The following is a 19792-nucleotide window of genomic DNA, read 5'->3' on the forward strand; positions in this document are numbered from 1 at the left end:
TTCACCTCATGGCAGTATTGTTGTGATGTTTTAAAAATGTCACTAAACTTGTTATGGCATACATGTTGTTTACAAGAGTTATGAGTGTCCTGATTGGCTAGATAAGGAATATCATTCCCTCGGACACCATGATCTGGTTGGCTTCTTCCATTCGCTGGAATGCTGTCTCTATCTCACCCGCTGAAAATGGCCTAGTGTTGGTCTCGTTGATTGCCACGGTAACTCGTGAAACCGCAAGACTCTGAGAGTGCTCTGAAGAGAAGACAGCATATAGGGCTGACCGGAACTCTTGTAACCTAGCAACAATATAACAAAATGCCTTAATTTATAGTATTGGTGAAATAATTAGAGACATTAACTAATAGTACAGTGGGGTGACTGCTAGCAGCTGCCTGTAAACCAGCCAAGTTTGAATGTTCCGGGCAATAGTAATCAATCAACCACCAGCTTGTATATACCGACACCCTTTCATGATCGTTTTGTAGCAGCCAAATTAATTGTGTAGTTGAATACAAAATGTGACCTGCTGAGAGTTTTTGCAAAATAATAAACTGGTAAAAATACACACTACATAAAAAAAAATTATGCATGTTTTAATTGCTTCAGTATGCACATTAAGACAAAGCTCAAATCAATAAAACCTATACACCATCGGATTCGCTTTGTGTCTTAGCAGGAGCTGACTGTTTTATTAGAGTACTGTATATGGCTGCATGTTCAGAGTTATTTTTTTTTTGTTTTGCCTCTGACAATTCCCCTAGTCCTTTTGCCACCACAATTACAGTGTATGACAATCTACAGCCCTCATAGTATTATATTATTTTTCTACATACATTTCTTTAAAACTTGACCCTTTAATTTGACCCCTAATCAACCACACCTTTCTGGGGTGAGCTCCTGTGTAGAGGAGGGTGTGTCACCAGTGACAGCTGATGATGTTACATCTGTACTGGTATCCATGGTAACACTTGACTTGTCACCAGCTGTGTCATCAACACCTACAACGACAATGACATCAACCACAATTTGACCAATCAGAAGACACACCTTCATCCTCATCCTCACTGCTATAGAATTCATAAGGATCATCTGACTTCTTTTGTTTCCGTCTCCTAGGTTACGTGATGAGTACAATAACAACCCAATCATAGTAGTCATGTGTCAGCAATATTGTAAGAACAATAAAATAAAATCTTGTGTACACACTATAAAGAAGCCATAACACACGATGCTAGCACTTAGAAAGAAGGGAGATCTATGAATATTTGTAATGACATGTACTGCTCTAATATGGTCACTGTGTAAAAAGGTCACCTGTGTAAACCAGCCAACTTGAAACCCACAAACATGTCATTAGTATACAAAGTGACCCCCCCCCCCAATGTAATCACCAGGTCATTGTAATAACCCTCAGTTACCTTTTAGCATTGGGTCCGCCATCTTCTTGCTGGTCATTACTTGTAGGTCTTTTCTTCTTTGGTCTGGCCACCACCTGAAGCCATCAACAAGTGATCACATGAGTAAAGCCATATAGAGTAGGGGAACACCCTGCTATCATGTGACAACCAACACAGCTGAGTTACAGAAAGGCTTCCCCTTCCTCTGATTCAATATATAAAGGTGCTCTTAATAGTAAGGAGGTCAGCAGGAGGAAACGTTTGGAAAGTTTACAGCAATAGGAAAGGCTTGGTGAATCTGTTATTAACTAAACAGAATAGACATTTAAAATTTGGTGAAAGTTTGCTCCTCTGCCAAACTAAACTTTCAGCAGGAGAGGAGAAACCATTAGAAAGTCAACCATGAACATGTGATCAGTTGTAATAAGCCACAGATGGCACTACTCACACATTAACACTATTATATACACTAGACTGCACACACACACACACACATATGCATTATGTACACGAGGTCAGGTGATGAATAATACTGACCTTCTTGAAGTAAGCATAATTGATGAGGTCAATAGCTGCTTCTGCATCTTCCTATATAATATGTCATGTGACCACTATAATATACCTTCCTGGATAACACGTTTAGTGACACTCTGTATGTACAAACAGATAATAGGTATTGTACACCAACTAGGCATATTCATGAATTGTCAGAAAACAGCTGAATATGTTTTTCTGGCACCTTAGTAACACTGTTATGTATTAGTTAAAATGAGCCAACAAAATTTCTACGCTATTTAGAGATCACAGGATGATATGCCTAAAACTTACATTACCAAGGCTGAGATAATAAACTATGGGTAGTCAAGCCCACGTCATCCAAGGGGCTCTAAATAGATGTCACTGTTCTTAGTACTTGAGAAAATTTCCCCTAGGCAAAGTATATTTGCAAACTGAATCACATCAAAACTAATACACACTGAATCTGCATATGTGGTCACAGTTTCACTAGCTATATGTCAACAACAGCAGCCAATTTCACTTCTCCAAGAGTCATTTGTGAGTACTATTATATAACCATTATAGTATGTTCACGTTGAGCTGAATCCTCAAAAACATTTAATAACTCATGGATGCAATTACACACGATCTTGAAATTTGGCTCATTTGTAGTACTGCTTGACCCGCTAAAAATATTTCAAAATCTTTTTGTTCCAACGTTTGACATAATATTTACGGCCAATCAAAATTTTCACGATACATTACCTATGGGGAAGCCATATACGCACAGTGCCCATTACAGCCCTTTCCCGAACTTGTAATGGAGCCAAACCGTACATGTCTGTTGTTGACACCTTTGCTGTTACCAATAATCATCTGGTTGGCTGAAATGTTAACTCTGTTGAGAAAAAAATCCACTTTTAATTTTTAGCTGTTTTTCAGGGTTCAGCTCAACGTGAACATACTATAGTTTGCACCTTTAGAGCTGAATAGCCCCTCAACGGTACAGATCAAACCATGCTTGGGAGGTCTAACAACTTTTGTTTGCCTGAAAGAGCTACCAAGTCATGGGTGTAGTGTGTGGATTGCAAGTAGAGAAGTTACAGGGTGCCACAGTCCCATCCATAACCCACACTAATCTTTGCCAAAACGAAAATCTTTATATGTGAAATAAAAGAATAGGAAGGAATAGTTCTTCCAAAATGACGTGACCATGGCTCCAAAAAATATCACTAGCAGTACAAAAGAAGCCAACTAACAACAAACTGTACGATTACAATATACTCTCCCACACAGGAGAGTATAAAAATACTGTTCCCAATTGCCAGTTCCACTGTAGCACTTGTACAGAAGCTACAGGTACATGTGTTGAAAGGTCTCTCTGTTTTACTGACATGGGACAGGCCTAATTACATGTTTGCAGTACACACCATAGCAAACATGTAGGTGATGACAAGTTTACCTTTTATTGACTGTTGGGATACTGTGTGCAACTAAGGGACAAACCCTAGTAGTTTATTACTAATACTGTAGTACCAGGAACTCTGTTAGTGCACAATTAAACTTCCTTAGCACTTATACATCTCACACTTACCAGTTCAACGGTTTTACTCATTCTAGCTCGAGCATGAGCTGTGGACAATCTTATCATGGTCTCCAGTGTACGTGCTGTGACCGGCTGAGTCTGTGTGTGTATATATGACAGAACTAGTAACGCACAACACATAGTGATGTCATAAATCATGCGCATATCTCAGTACAAGCACACACACGCACGCACACGCACACACACCTTTGCCTTATCAGTTCCAGTGGTCTCTTGTGCTCGTAGTTTGGCATACTCTGTACTGATCACATCACAGGCATCACGTGTCAGTTGTGGCTATGGTGATGACATTACATTGATTTGATTTGATTTATATATTCAACCTCCGAGCAATCAGCTACAGCCGTTCTTCCTTGCCCGGAGGGACACATTACAATTACACACAAAACTAAACAAAGTATGAAATTGACATGCACACAAACACACCCTTTAAATGACATCATCACATGATTACATCAAGTCACTACCACTATCCTAATGATTTCACCATTAACCCTAGTTAACTTGTCGTTCAACATTATAGATAAGACACACTACAATAGTATGCCTCATACACCACTATAATATGGCTTTACCTTGATCAGCTTTGCCACATGAATATATTTCTTCATGAACTGCATGGACAGTACTTTATCTCTGTGTGAAGAAACGCAATCATATTAAATACAGTCAATACTTCTCTTAACAAACTCTCTGAATAAATAAGGTTAAAGATTTTGGTCCCTTACAACACTACAAGCCTTGTAACAGCTTGAAGAAGCTTACAGCCTCACAAGTCTTTATGTTACATGTACACATACCAAGGGCATAGCCAGAAGGTGAGGCACACTATCAGAATCACTGACATTGTTCTGTAGAATCTCTGACTGCTCTATTAGAGTGTTTCAGTCTTTAGCAGTGGTATGCTCTTCAGTTTCCTATTTTTACAGTTGTCTTAATGGTAGCTACACAACTGGGAAAAATTTTGGACACAAGCTGGAGCAAGGATTCAGAAAAGCATTAATTTGCTATTTTTGTAGGTAATAATTTTGTGCAATGTAATTAAAGAAATCGGTCCCTCAAAAATTTCTGGCTAAATATGGTTTGAGACATAACCCTAGATAGTCCTGGGCGATACTGCTATTGACAAGTTTATATTCACAATATGATTAAATATTGACTATAAATAAATTTGTGACTAGTAACATTACATAACACATTATTGCATCATATTATATCATAGAATGTGAATGGTGCCAGACAACAGCTGGAATTTGCCCATAATCATATTGCCTTTCCTTGTAGGTATATAGCAAGTGCAGGAAACACAACCGCTAACCAGATGTAATTAGGCGATATAGGCAATTATATTGTCTAGACGACATCATTGTGGCTCTATAATTTACCTCGATACGATATATTGTGTAGTTCAATATCGCGATATATTGAAATATTGCCCAGCTCTACCCCTAGAACTAGTCAATAATTACTCACTTCTTATTGTCACCATGGAGAAGACTATGGTGCTCTTCAAATATTGGCGTCTCCTCTTGGGCATCATCCTTGTCCTCAGCTGCTGCCCCCTGCATCGCCAGGTCACCAAGGATACCAAGGGGTAGTGCTATATAGGGATGAGGATAACTCAACTTAGTATGTCAAATTGACACAAGAACTTGCAAAGTTATTCTTATAGAACAACTACATGTACACATCACTATTCAACTACTCTAATAGAACAGTCGTTTTGGTATATGTACCTTCTCCATCTTGTTCTCCAGGGTTTCTATAGCGGTGCATGCGGAGCACATGATCTGAAATACGCTTGTCTCTCTCAGGGTCCATCTGTTGAGTGAAACAATTAATTAACCACAACATCTACAAATTATGAATGGAAGGGTGTTAAAATTATGAACGGAAGGGTGTTAGTACAATGATAGTACACAAGCACACTCATAATTTATCAAATAAATCAAAACAAGTATAAGGAAAAATTGCATTAGGGATCATAGTAATAAAAAGTAGTGGAACAAAGGAGGTCACCTACACCTGAAGATAATACTATTTGACATTTAATTAATCCCTGTACCATGATGGAGGTAGGGATAATGTCCACCTCAGATGTAGACAACCTTCCTAAAATTACAGACCTTCAGCACTTGTGCTGTAAAGCCTTATTACATAAATTTGGTTTCACATGGGGTACTTTGAGAGATAATAAGTCACTCTCTAGAGTTCCTATGGATACATATACTTGAAATTGACAAGGAAAAAATGTCTTGCAGGCTCCTGTAAGTGACTGAGCGTTCATTAGATGGCTGCAGGTTCAAGGCTGCCCAGATCCATTCATGGATTTTTTGTCTTTATGTAACAACTTTAACCAGGCTGTAGGACCAGTTGTCAGCGCTTGTGCTGTAAATCCTTACTTAGAATAAATAATTTTAGTTTGTTTACCTTTTTGTAATATAATAATTATTATGACTGGTGACACATGCATACCACATCAAAAGACTAACACCAGACTTTACTGAAATAGCAAAGTAGCCATTATGCTTCTATGTTCAGTCCATTACACTGTATTACAAATGAAGGAACAACCTCTGCAATAAATCCAGTCATTATGCAAATGATTCCCATATAAAAGACAGGGAAGCCATGGCACGTGTTATTGTGAATTGACACCTTGCACTGTCAGAGATGGCAAATGGAACGCAAAGGGTGACAACAGCAAGTTATGCATACCATTAATTTTTATCAAAATATTCTAATTGAACAGTCATTTTAGGTAATTGTTTCTCCACCGTATATTTTAACTGTGAATCCTGTAGCCTAACCACTTCATAGTAGGTCCTCATTTATCTGAAATTTGGTATGGTCACTCACCTCGTCCAATACAATGAAGATGAGGTCAAATCGAGATAACAGGGAGTCCTGCATGCCAATATTATCCATCGGGTTCTTGTACTCATCGTACTAGACCAGGTTGCAATAAGTCACATGGATTGTATGACATCATCACACTTACCCGTCCATATACAGGGTTAGCAGCTGCCAATACTGAACAACGAGCATTGAGTTTGGCATGTATCCCTGCCTTTGCTATGGTAACCCGCCCTTGTTCCATCACCTCGTGAATTGCTGTCCTGTCTAAGTCACTCATCTGTTACCACGGTGATAGCAACAATAACTATTCCCATGTAATGCATACCTTATCAAACTCGTCAATACATACTACACCACGATCAGCTAGCACCATGGCTCCTGCTTCTAATTGACGCTCGTCTAGTGAAAATAAAAGGAGTGGGATAGTGACACATCAGTGTGTCACAGTCACCACTTTGTTGCAGTGACAAAATCACTACACATACGAACTTGTTTCTGTATCAGTTGTCACTGCAGCAGTTAGACCAACACCTGTTGACCCCCTACCGGTTGTCGTAACAGCACGAGGGGCAGTGTTGAGAACATAACTAGTGACAGATAAGAGTGACACACATACACACAGACACACACTCTTACCGTAACATTTGTGACTTGGCAGTTGAAGGGTCTCCAATCAACAATATGTTTATATCACTACAGCAACAAGAATGTTAATGTGTCTGACAATGTTTTGTAGTACAGTGGAGAATAAGTAAGGACACCTAGAAATGAGGACCAACCGCTAGTGTTCTGATTATATTATTGTCCTAATTTACTAGGTCAGTTAATTTACATGCAAAGGAATACTTTGGGACCACGTCCATATTCTCACCAAGGGTACCCTTAACACAGAGGTTTTACCTTACAGCATAATGGCCTACAGTTCTCTGGTCAGCTATATACTCTAATAGAACACACGGCTAGTATTGTAATGTGTTTTTGTGTGAGTAGGAGCAGATCAATGTTGCACACATTCCATGACACAATGTTGGCAGAGCCAATCACACTGATGCACTACTTCAATCAGTTTAAATTGTAGAACAACGCTTACCAAAAATAGCTTGTCAACAGCAACCGCAAGAGCTAAAGAGCTAAAGAGCTTTTCAGGTGGTCATGATTGGCTTATACACTGCAAGAGACCCAGGCTTTTCTATGGACTGCATTTCTACTAGAGTATTGTACAATAGCAGAAGAACATTTTTAGTAATATGCAACTACCCTAATAGAACAGTCACTACTCTACTAAAGCAGTCATTTCCATAGTTCAGTTAACGGAGAATCCGGACAAGTGGAGTCCAGATAACTGAGGTTCCACTGTATTATCAGGCATCATCAGAATCCTTATGAGCTCTTGGAATCCAATCACACAGTACAGAATAGACTATACACCATACTACCAATACATGTGTGCATTACAGCCCTTGTCTCAAACGGTGAGAAATTTGCACCCATAGCATTTAACTGTTGAGTTTTGCTTGTCTGATGGTATCAGTCATTGAAAATTCAATAAAACTAGAATTTTATCAGAAGCATCTTTAACGGTAATTGCCAAAAGGTTAATGTCTGTTTTGGAAATCTTCCTGATCTCTACTATTTAGCACTACCATACAACATAACTGCACACTGGCTTACCCTCTCAGTCTTGTTCCATTTTCTAACACTTTTTCAACTCCTCCCAACAACATACACAAAATGGCCAACTTGATGTGCTCATGACCATGAATTGATGGAGCTAGTGACTTGGTCAACAAATCCACTGGGTTACCCTGGAGATGACAGGTCGCTACTACACCATGACAGATCAACAGGACTACTCACAAATTTCCTCTTCCTACAAAATCTCTTAATCTGTGTGACGTCTTTTGCAGTGAAATGTGGAGCCACCTCTTTACTCAATGCTATGATATTGTTAGCAATCACTACAGTACGGAATGAGCCTGATGTGTAGCCGCCTTTCTTGAAAGGCAAGCAGCGGTAAACGCCCACTACTTGCACTCTATCTCCTGGCTAAAAACAAAGGATATCATTATATAATATTTGATTACAGGATTCACCTTGCAGCTATCCACCAAGTCATCATCAGTGATCACCTCAATTGAGCGAGGCAATTGGCCAGCTGGTGCTCGCTCTGGCATCTCCTGAACGACAAAGGTCTGGTGATCTTTGAACACTGACAAGCCGTATTCTGTCTCTAGGGGATTTCCATCCTCGTCCTATGATGTAATCAACTCATTGATGTTCAGTGACATCACATAAAGTACCTTAGTGGGATAGGCAGCACTAGTGGGGAAGCTCTCCAGCGAAGTGAGGTCTGAGTACTTGCGCTCTATCGTCTTACTTGTAGCTGGACAATAATGGACACTTTTCACCACTTTGGGATTAACCATGGAACCTGTAATGATAATTATAAAATCTAATGACTTCATGTGAACCACACACGTACACACTCACACATGTGCATGCAAGTACACACGCAAACACACACACACTCACGCACAAACTCACATTTGGTCACAATTCCTTCTACACAAACCATAGATCCAAGATGTGCAGCTGATAATGATCGAGGGGTCACATGCTTGGAGCCAAAACTTCCTTCCAGCCCAACATGAAGCTCCTCAACTTCTTTGCCGTAGGTCGCATCAATGCTCAACACACAGTCACGAAGTGCTCGCTGGAAGGCGACCAACTCTGGTACAGCATCCTGTAGAAGCCTACAGCGGAAATCAGTCTTTAGCGTTGTTCATATAATGGATAACGTACTTGGTAGCTCTTCGCGCGTTTTTCTTCCTCAAGTCATTAATGTTGACAACTAGCCGGACTTGATTCTCTCGAATGATGTCGCGTATCTTGTTATCGTATAAACCTTGATCATCCTACAAGGAATAGTTGAAGCATGATGACAAAAACTACTAAATTTCACCTTATCATCGAGGAACTCCAGATATTCTCGCTGGAACTCGCGTATCTCCTGGTCCTCGTCCATGCCGGATTTTGGCGGGCTATTGCGCGTGTTATCTCGTGAGCACACACCTCCTTTAACCTAGACCCACAATCGATATGATAGTTGGTCGAGTGGTGGACGAGAACAGAGTGTTAATATGGAACGCTGAAGGTTAGTAATCATGTGTATGATGTGTCCCTGATCTGCTGTACTAGTGTAGATGCATACAAGCTAAGGAAAGATCATCGGATCGTTGGTAACTATGTTGGCGCATTACCGTGCAAACCCCGCCAAGATGTGTGGCTTGGGCTACCATTAGAACTGATGCCTGAAGAGACCACCCTACTGTTGGAACAAGGTGATTATGTGTATGACTGTTGTATTAGGGTGTTCCCATATTGAACAAGCATTTTCATGTACCTCGTTCTGCACAGGTATAGAGATATTCCATCTCCATAGTAACAAAAATAGGCACCGTAATTCCTTGATTATTATACCGTATGTCAGCCATATTGTTGTGCAACTGTATCGAGCATTGTATGGGGAATTTTTGAGCCGCTTTACAGGTTAGCCTCTCTGTTATATATGTTAGTACTAACCTTATATGATGTCCATCCACCATGGTTTTTTCCATTTGTTGTGTTCGGAACACGCGCAGCACCTAATTTTAACCTTCTCCGTAGACCCCGTGTGCACAAGTTCGACAAATCTGCACAACAATATGGCCGACCGAAAATGGTTGTTATGGAGATGGAATATCTCTATAGCACAAATTTATCATACAGTACAATAGTACTGTATAGTAGGGACATCAAAGGTGTGGGGGCGATCCGTGATACCAAAAACCTGCTGCAATTTTTCTTTACAATGACATGACAGTATTGGTTGGGTAATACCAAGCCCAAAAGTGTCTTCAGATCGCATTTCCGTCAAGTTGCTACAGAATTTTTTAAAAATTATTCAATGGAATTTTCTGCTGCCTGCCTGCCTGCCTGCCCGCCTGCCTGCCTGCCTGCCTGCCTGCCTGCCTGCCTGCCTGCCTGCCTGCCTGCCTGCCTGCCTGCCTGCCTGCCTGCCTGCCTGCCTGCCTGCCTGCCTGCCTGCCTGCCTGCCTGCCTGCCTGCCTGCCTGCCTGCCTGCCTGCCTGCCTGCCTACCTGCCTGATGCCTTCAGTCAAGCGTAGCAGAAAACTGGCTACAGCTACAGCCCTAATTCTTTCACAGAAACATTTCTAGCTTGCTTAAGAAAAAACCTTTGGTATATTGATAAACATACAATGCTTGCGCTATTGTCTTACCTTTTATCCTTCTTTACCATGGCCATCAGTCAAGGTTCTACCGCTGAGTGTTAATAGACTACAGTATGGCTTCCATCTACCAGTGTATATTGCATCAAACTATTCGAATACACATGGTCGTTGCACCAAACTATTTAAACACACGCGTACATGGCTCGCTGTTGATATCGATCAGTGAGAGCAACTCGCGGCGAGCTAAATAGCAATGTGTAAGTCAATAAGTATAGCTTATTTATTAACAATGTTAAGCCGAGTCGGGTCATCCAGGTCCCACTTTACAGATTATTCGGGTCTGACCCCACGTGCTAAATTAAATGTGGACATGTTACCACACGTCATAGCGTAGCCCTGCTTCTTTCGTGAGCCACACCTACTTACATAAATTACTGTCTGTAGACATATGGTAGCCACGCCCATTCATCAGTCTGTAATTATGCACAAATCCACATCCATTATTGTCTGCAGCTTATGTAGAGCCACGCCCACTGATCAGTTGTTATTGTATGAGTCATAATCTAGTATAATAGTGCTGTGATTAACTCTTTTAAAATATTGTGACTAGTTTTGTGAAAAGCAGGCTATTTAGTGGTCATGAGCTTATAAAAAACTTCACAAACAAGTATAAGAAAAAATTTGGAAGTAGAGTAGGGACAGTGTATAGTGCTGCAATAAAAAGTACTGAAACAAACTGGATCAGAGTAGTACGTAATGTCAAAACAATAAGAAGTGCTACTGTGCATTGAGTGTAATACAGTAGGGATATTCACTTCTTATTATTTTACAGTATTTGGACATTACGACTACTCCGATCCAGCTTGTTTCAGTACTTTTTATTGTAGCACTAAACACTGTCCCTACTCTAAATTAAAATTCCTAATTTTTTCTTATACTTGTATAAATATTTGTGTATTATGTAATTAACAATGCCCTAAAGGTCATCGCACTAATTTACAAAAACGAATAACAAACTTACTGATTTAAGTTCTTCTACAGTTACATTAGTTATTCAAAGATATTAGGCCACTCCAACTTGATTTCCTGTTTCCCGTCCACCACCTGCATGTTTGTTTTTTTTGTCAACTAGACAATTCCATTATTCCGTAAACTGATGTATTCTAAGTATGACATGATTATTTTAGTCTGGATTCTTAATTAGACACGAGGGAACGCATGGTGCAGGCAAGTGACTGTTTATGACAAATGTTGCAAAATGTCAAGTTTAGTGCAATAAATGTATAGCTACTCTGAAGTTTCACAGATTGGGAACAGTTGACCGCAAGCTACCATATAATATGTAGGCACGTAATTTCCACAATTTTCTGGATTTCACAGTTTAATGTTTGAGGGTTACCATTGCATAGAGCCAATCCTGATAATCATTCATTTTTGAGGATGACACTTTCATGGACAGCCAAGCAACAAATCTGCTAAACAAAAAAATACTACCTTTGCACTAGGGATGGGCAACTATTCAGTTATTGTGATAATCAGAATTGTTTTGTTGGCAGTAATCGACGTTTCATCAACTAGTGATAATTGAAATTGGCAATTATCATGTAATAATCGTTCAAAAATAATCGTTCATTAATTTTTTTTTACAGAATTTGAGTGGACAATAATGTGATAATACTATAATTTTAAAAATGTAGAATTTGTGTTTACATAGTGCGACTGCTCTATTAGAGTGATTTGTTGTAACTACTGTTGTAGGTGGTTCATCAACTCAACTGCCCCAGGTAGTTCCCCAAATAAATTCCACAGTTCTCACAAACAGCTTACTCTAAAGCAATATTAACAAAGCTCTCAATTTATAATTCTAGGTATATCGTATACACTTGGTTAATTAATCTTTGATGCGGCAACCCACAGCGTTTATTGCTTAATAAACTCTAAACTGTAACGTGGTGAGTATACAGTATGCTACTACTATATAGGAAGATATTTGTTTATATATATATATATATATATATATATATATATATATATATATATATATATATATATTTATTTATTTATTTTAACTGAATCTGCAAGCTTGATTTCTTTACAGTTATTAGGCCCGAGATGTGCCTTTTTGCCTACCACAGCAGTTACAACATGTCCTTGTGTCCCATTTTTTTCTCCGCTGTGTCAGAGTTGATTTGTGGGTGTGCAGTTATGGCTTCTTAGGCTGACAATCATTTGTAATTTCAGGGATTGGTTTTGCAGGGGTACTTCTTGTGCAAAACATCACCTAACAAAGAGGAATAGCCTCATTTGAGTAGGGATCATGGAGTTTGAAGTCATATTTTAGTTTTTTGTACATTTTATAATTGAATTTACTAAGTCTCACTAGTTAGGGGCCCTTAGGAAAGCTGCAACACACTATTAAATGCTGAATATGATTATTGCAAAAACTTTAAAAATCTTGCTACTGCAGCTGTTTGTTATGCCACTTTACTAGTAATGCTGCAATTAGGAATGCATGATATCCTTATCAAAGTCTTGCGTGGTCAGATATGTTTTCAGTGCAGGGGTTTTTCAATTATAAGCACCCTCACTGAAAAATCTCTAATTGGTAAGCCCCTGTACTGAAATAGAAGTCTGAAATCATGCAAACAACTAGCTTGCTACTGAAGTTCATGCTCTAAGGATATCTTGAAGGATATCATCAACTGGCAAGTTTATCACTGGCTAACTGTCACAGACCCTGCAGCATTAGAGTAAGTGCTGTATAGCAGTATAACAAACAGTAGCTAAATTATTAATAGACAGTTTTCCCATTTTCCACTGATAGTATTCAGCATCTTGTAGTGGGTCCTAACTAGCAAGACTCAACTATAATGTCACAGTAGTCCAGTCCACTGAATAGTTATGGCCATTGAGAAATTTGAAATACGAATAGCTGGTAATTCTTTGATTAGCATAACTCAAATTCATATGTCCCTTTTCCTATGGCCCCTCACAAATAAAGGCTATTTCCATGGCAATGTCATTTAAAATAAATTGCAGAGAACAGGGTAAAATGGATGTGTATTGACAATAGCTAGCTCTTTTGTGTACAATATGATACTCAATGATGTACTGTACGTCTCCTTTCTGCCATCAAGGTGAGTAGCTAACTCCCTAGGACACCTGTAGCTATATCAATTCAAACTATAGCATCAGCATTTATTCAAAGGTAGTGCTAATTTTAAAGCATGCACATATTTGATTGTGTAGCATTGTGTAGCGTTCAACCACAAAAATATATGGTAGGTCACTTTTTCTTTTCTGTGAGGTGTGAAAGCGGTGACTAATAAATATGGTAGTCCGAACATATTCCCATTGATACTCATTAGCTATAATGATAGCCATCCTTCAATGCAGAATATTTTCAGACTCAATTGGTGACCAGATCTGCGAAAGGGTTTATAACCTTTTCAACTGGCAACCCATACCTTGACTTGTAAACAAGGTACTAGCTTGAAATGTGGTCACATTTATAACATACCACTATTACTTGGTGTAACTTGAAGGTGATAGGTTAAAGACATGAAGAGTTATGATTAGTCAAACTTGGAAACTTGGAAAGGCTGTAAGATCCCTTTTCACAGATCTGGTCACAATTGTTATTGCTCTCCAACATCATGTGCTAGTGGATTAAATGGTTAGTAGAAGTACCGCATAGCCAAAAATTTATATGGGACATTATTTTTGTGTATAGCTTGCTAATGTACCACTAACTGGTGATTTATTCACTACTGGTCTTGTAGCTACATAACACTTAGCTATATTTGCAAGATTGGTAAGTCTGGAAATTATATACCTGCAAAAATAATCAGCTTCAAGATCACTACATGTCACAACCACATACATATTGTGTCTCGATTACAATAATATTTAAGTAACTGATATTGCCATATTTGGTCACAGCCAACATTTTAGCAGCTAGTTCAATCATCATTGCTACATCTCCCAGTGTCACCAGCCTGGAAACACTACCCCAGGATAGTTTTCACACCTATCCATTATATGGACAAGAAGTCAACAATTTAAGGCAACAATGTCAGCGTAGGTTGTAGCTACAAGACAAGATTATTCCTAACTTGCAGTACACTAATGATCCTTCATTATCATGTTAATGACAGTATCAGGTGTAACTAGTACAAGACTTGATAATCAGTTGAGTGGTTTGACACACCATTTCAAGCTGGGATAGTCTATATGACTTGTAGCATAACTCACCTGCAGCTGAACCGCTGTGATAGTTTATTATTGTACTTCTGCACATTCATTATAACAGGTAATTCTCACGGAATTTTTACTTCTTTGGGATACTCAAACAATCTGATTGAGCCGCAGATTTCAAGGGGATGGGGAGTTTTCACAAATATCTGCAATCCTACAAAATTTCTCCTTGAAAAAGTGCCGGTTATACAGTGTAATATTATGATATCACAAATCTACAATAAAAATCAAAGGATTGCTGTTTCCTGACAAGGTATTTAAAAGTGGTTGAAAGAACATCAAAGCCCTTATGCAATTTAATGTTTACAGGGTTTTGCATGTTTGGATATCAGTGTAATATTAAAATTGAAAGGAACTTACATAAAATCAACCAACATATTTTAAGTTGGCCAGTATGTTCTTAGAGTGATTGGCTATTTTCACTTGATATATTTTTAACTAGGGCGATAGTAACGATAACATAATTATCATGATATCTGTCATCATCATGATAAAGATAATGAATTTTCTATAATAGTAAATCTCTGTAGACTGTTGTGTATTAAAGCAGGCAGATGGTATTCTTATATGAGTAAGGTCACAATCAGCTGTGCTGAAAAGTGCAAGAGATACTAGCCTTAAATAATTATTATATTATTATTACACTGTGCTTGTATAAGTACTCTATGACTATCGAGATAATTGTTTATCGTGATAAAATGGTTTTTGTTATCGAAACTTATCGATATATAGGTTTTTTTATTGCAAAGCCCTATTTTAACTGAAGAAATTGTAATCACTACAAGTAACATGGTTATGAGACAGCCAACTCACGTGTGATCCTTTTCCACCAATTCATTAGAATATAAGTAAGTAAGGGAGGTTAGAATGATAATGTATCTAACAATGATAGAAATTTTGTGTGTTGTGTTTTCTACAGTATAGAATGGTGGTTGGGGATATTTCCTGACATATATACAATATAAATAGAGACGTGATGGCTTGAGACAATCTCTTATGGACTAATTGCATGTCAGTAAAATGATATGGGAACACAATCAGTTTTTACCATCAATAGCGATTATACCTAATACGTAGCTACCACACAAGCTGACCCCATTAAGGTACATAGTATTTGTAATCCAGGAAATGGAAATAGGAAAGTATATATCATCGTGTTTCATTCCCTTTTCATTTTCCATTTTTGTGTTATGGTTACTTGTGTGCAATTTTGTGCTTCTTACGGAAGAATTGTCAGTAAAATGGTATTGGCAACACTTTGGTGCAAAATGATGTCCGACAAAACACAAGATAATCATTTTTGTATGCCAGAAAGATCACCAACTGCCTTTCCATGCTGTATAGTCAAGTGTATTGTACACCACACAACTGTTAATTGAGGTTAGTAAATAAATAGATTGGGAGGATCACATGAGCTGAATGATGTCACAATCAAAACCATATTGCCATGTAGAATATATTGTGATTTTAACACTTACCTTGAAGTTGATACAGTATAATGTTTATACTGTGACAGCATCCTTTACTTCCATGTTTTATCGTACAACTAAACACTATTCACAATATCATGGACAATAACATAAGCAAGTATCACAGTATGATACCCATAGAGTTCTAGATGAGCCCCACCAGCTCTATAATGAGGTATCTGGTGTCAAACCTTTCGACTGAGCACAGCTTGTACTTATCGCACATGGTATTACTAGAATGATAATGTGTCACAACCCAAGCTGTGAGTGTAGTGTTTCCTGATTTGCTAGTAGCTGGTGACAATGGTGATAGCTGCTAAAGTGTCGGGTGTCGGCAACAAGTATAACCAAATGTGGCTGTCCACAACAACCTAAGTAGCACATCACATCGGTTGGCTATCATCCTAAACACATTCTATATTGTTTTAGTATGATACATACATGAGACCCAAGTTTGTAATCTGCTACGTGTTGCTTTGTGTTTATGTTGTGTCATGTGTTCTCAGGTGTGTTACGGCTGCATGAAGCACAACGTCCACCTTTACCAAATATCCACTCCACAGAGGAAGGAGTGGTGGAGAAGAAGCTTAAGATGTCTACTGATGATCATGCCACAGGTGGATAATTGTTGACTGTGGTCAATATAATTATCATCCCATAGTTGATAGAGTTGTAAGGTGGTCATTTCCACAAACACCTCAAGAAGTGAGACATATACTGTAGTGATGACACAGCTAACACTCCTTCCCTTCAGGAGTTACACTACAAAGTGTTCAGGGACCTGTGGACTAAAGGATATTATCTCACTGCAGGACTCAAATATGGCGGAGACTACCTTGTTTACCCTGGTAATAATAAATCCTGTGTTTTGGTACTGTGTTGATAAGACTATAGCTCGCAGAACCCTTTAAGAATATTTTGCATGGACTAGTAACACTAGACTATGCAGTGGACTTACTATCTTGTTTATCCTGGTAGTAATATTGTGTATAATTGTTTGAAGAGTGATCAAATTTTCAATATAGCTACAATCTAAGTGGCCGCTAATGGAACTTGCCAGGCAATGGCCAATCACACATGTAGAAAATCTATTGAACTATCTATATTGAATATCTCACAAGTGGAGCTGATGTACAGTGGGTAGTGTATTGACATTTGCAGTAAAAAGCAAATTGGGAGGAGGCAATAGTATAGGATGATGTTTAGGAAAAGTCTGTAAAACTAAAGGCTTAAAATTTAAAACTTAATCTTATCTTGATCTTATGTGTAGCTACGTAGTTATAAAGTCAATTTTCACAGCCAATGTTGCTCCTCACCCCCTTCCCTTAGAATCACCTATGTTATCTTCCTCAGGTGACCCATTCCTAGTACACTCTCACTATGTGGCAATAGTGAAGGATAGTAGTGAAGTGTTCTCCACTCAACAACTGATACTAGCTGGTAGGGTGACTACTAAGGTGAAGAAGAATGTGCTACTATGTTCCCAAAACACCTCTAATGGAGAATTAGTCTATATTACTGTACAGTGGACTGGAATTACATAGATCACTTTGTACATAGATTTCAAATTATTGTACATGTATTTTTAAATTGCATTGTATTCATACAAATATTGAATTACAACGGAAATACTGTAATTGCTTAAAAACCACAATCAAATGTGTAGTAGCTGGACATGAAGCAGGAGGATAGCTAATTTAAGTGGTGAGTAGTGATTTATCGTCTTTATTGTCTTGTGAATGTTTGGGAGGATCAACCTCCTTTACTTCTGGTGTGGGGCTCCGCACTAACTCCAGTGACTGGTGTTTAACGTACCAGTCGAAAATGTCATAACTTAATTCACCTTCCTCGTCGGCCAGGGTCTCCACGTAACGATTAGCTGTCCTGATATCACTAGTATATCCGCACACGTTCGTATACGAGTCGTGTACCCACGCAGATCCTTTGGAATTACGAGGTATTGGAAAGTAGATTTTGTGTTTGTATGGGAACAGTGCACACTGTTGGATAAATTCTGCTGAGAACTGGAATGACGTGTTAGTAAACCAGATGAGCGGGTTATCGTCCAGGGCAGAAGCCTTAAAGAAAGCTGCTTGCATCAAGTTAGTAGCTTCTTCAGCTTCTTGCATTGTAATATTAGCATGTGGATAGTCTGTGACATAATGGTAAACTAACTTCTTTAGTTGAGTCAGTTCAAACATTTGAAACATGACAACATGAAGGCTAACAGTTATATCCAGGGGTAGCTTGTTCTTGAGGCACACAGCCTCGTAGTTCCTCATAAACAGTTTAAACTTATCATCCACCGTAGTTAACGGTAGGATTATATTGACATGCATGTCGGCACTGGTTGGTGCAATCACTTCTTCAATGGCATCACCTAGTGGTACAGCAGTCTTCATCAGGTATGTATCCTCATCAGCTTCTTCTCCACTAGGACTGGATAATATCATGCGATACTCATACCCATACCCTGGACTGAACCTCTTCTTAATCTCCTTAACTTCTAGAGCACTGGAGTTGGAGTTGTCAGATAGGAAAAGTGAGCAGCTATCTCTAGTATATGCTAACATGTTCTGTATTGCTCGTTTTTCAGGTCTCTTGACTTGTTCATTGTTGTGTTCCAGTAAACTGCTCAGTTCTGTACTAGTGGAGTAGTCATACTGGTCCCAGGGAATGTTGTCTTCACCAATGTGAGGCTTAAATGGCGGGTTGATACCATTTGGCCATACCTCGTGGTTGCTCAATCTTGCTGGCACTTTATTCTGCATCAAATTATGATACTTCACTATCTCATCAAGCTTCTTCTCTAGCTCAGTGTAAAGCTCCTCATAAAGGTAGTAGCCTAGTTTGAACATGAGAGTGGGATCTATGATTGGTCCAATTATCAGTGACTCAGATAGTGTATCAATAGTGGTCAATCGTTCAATCAACATTTGATCATTCACCTTCAGGAATAACTTCTTAGCTGGTGGGTGAAGCTATAAAATGTAATTATAATTAATCTGTAAAACATACCATACTCATTGGAGAGCTACTGTCTTGTACATATACAGTGAACACAATGTGCGTAGGGTGTGTGTTTACTACGTTATAGGAGTTGTGGCCACGGTATGGTGTAATACTAGTGTTGTATTGTTACTAATTTTTGTCCATTTATGTACAAGACAATTTATAATTTATTACCAGTGTAGTTAGTGATACTAATTGAAATGTGATATTATGTCATTTGGGGACTGGTCAATTGCTGACGTGACTAAATATTCATTACATGTAGTAACATGATCGTTGTTTACCTTCATGGTTCCCAAGCTAATTTCGTATACTTCAAATGTTTTAGTAAAAGCAAGAAATAATGTTACATTCCAGCTAGCTACATTTTGGATTGATTTTGAAATAGTCAAATATGTCAAGAGAAGATATATGGGAGTTTAAAGGTATACCTTGGATATACAGTTGTCATTTGCCTGTACT

The 19792-nt window shown here is 38.6% G+C and overlaps 4 protein-coding genes across 6 annotated transcripts in view; 2 read left to right on the forward strand and 2 right to left on the reverse strand.

Moving 5' to 3' along the window:
- LOC136250041 (zygotic DNA replication licensing factor mcm3-like) lies at nt 1-9461 on the reverse strand. Its single transcript, XM_066042197.1, has 22 exons — nt 9323-9461; nt 9163-9275; nt 8905-9113; nt 8661-8791; nt 8454-8612; nt 8218-8406; nt 8032-8165; nt 6997-7053; nt 6850-6947; nt 6686-6759; nt 6503-6637; nt 6361-6450; nt 5238-5322; nt 4975-5101; nt 4077-4137; nt 3688-3777; nt 3490-3579; nt 1935-1985; nt 1419-1492; nt 1048-1112; nt 881-998; nt 1-296 (listed from the first exon to the last, which is right to left on the reverse strand). The coding sequence occupies exons 1-22, from the start codon at nt 9383-9385 to the stop codon at nt 98-100; spliced, it is 2412 nt and encodes an 803-aa protein (XP_065898269.1). The 5' UTR covers nt 9386-9461; the 3' UTR covers nt 1-97.
- LOC136250065 (tRNA-splicing endonuclease subunit Sen34-like) lies at nt 9423-17935 on the forward strand. The gene is made up of 6 exons (XM_066042225.1): nt 9423-9514; nt 9564-9701; nt 16825-16935; nt 16980-17023; nt 17073-17166; nt 17672-17935. Exons 1-6 carry the CDS (start codon nt 9460-9462, stop codon nt 17860-17862), a joined length of 633 nt encoding a protein of 210 aa, XP_065898297.1. The 5' UTR covers nt 9423-9459; the 3' UTR covers nt 17863-17935.
- The window catches only part of LOC136250043 (chondroitin sulfate synthase 1-like), a 3615-nt gene continuing 1648 nt past the window's right edge, over nt 17826-19792 (reverse strand). The window contains exon 2 of the mRNA XM_066042199.1: nt 17826-19299. Within this exon, the coding sequence (XP_065898271.1) occupies nt 18016-19299 (1284 nt within the window). The 3' untranslated portion in view covers nt 17826-18015. The remainder of the gene's footprint in view (nt 19300-19792) is intronic.
- The window catches only part of LOC136250067 (transmembrane protein 18-like), an 8649-nt gene continuing 6798 nt past the window's right edge, over nt 17942-19792 (forward strand). For 2 of the 3 annotated variants that reach the window (XM_066042228.1, XM_066042230.1), the window contains exon 1: nt 17942-18022. The gene's annotated coding sequence lies outside the window, so the exon portion shown is untranslated. Of the gene's footprint in view, nt 18023-18755; nt 18861-18914; nt 19290-19792 lie in introns of all 3 variants that reach the window. The other variant, XM_066042229.1, reaches the window with a different exon arrangement.

The sequence above is a fragment of the Dysidea avara genome, chromosome 3 (genome assembly GCF_963678975.1).
Source record: "Dysidea avara chromosome 3, odDysAvar1.4, whole genome shotgun sequence".
NCBI classification, from domain to species: Eukaryota; Metazoa; Porifera; class Demospongiae; order Dictyoceratida; family Dysideidae; genus Dysidea; species Dysidea avara.

What these genes read in the sequence shown, in the direction of transcription:
- LOC136250065 (XM_066042225.1), top strand. Translation starts at nt 9,460, where the DNA reads ATGATAGTTGGTCGAGTGGTGGACGAGAACAGAGTGTTAATATGGAAC. An exon ending in GTTAATATGGAACGCTGAAG is followed by an intron (nt 9,515 to 9,563) that starts GTTAGTAATCAT and finishes GTACTAGTGTAG; the next exon opens with ATGCATACAAGCTAAGGAAA. An exon ending in TTCCACAAACACCTCAAGAA is followed by an intron (nt 17,024 to 17,072) that starts GTGAGACATATA and finishes CCTTCCCTTCAG; the next exon opens with GAGTTACACTACAAAGTGTT.
- LOC136250041 (XM_066042197.1), bottom strand. Translation starts at nt 9,385, where the DNA reads ATGGACGAGGACCAGGAGATACGCGAGTTCCAGCGAGAATATCTGGAG. An exon ending in AACGCGCGAAGAGCTACCAA is followed by an intron (nt 9,114 to 9,162) that starts GTACGTTATCCA and finishes TTTCCGCTGTAG; the next exon opens with GCTTCTACAGGATGCTGTAC. An exon ending in TGAGTAAAACCGTTGAACTG is followed by an intron (nt 1,986 to 3,489) that starts GTAAGTGTGAGA and finishes CATATTATATAG; the next exon opens with GAAGATGCAGAAGCAGCTAT.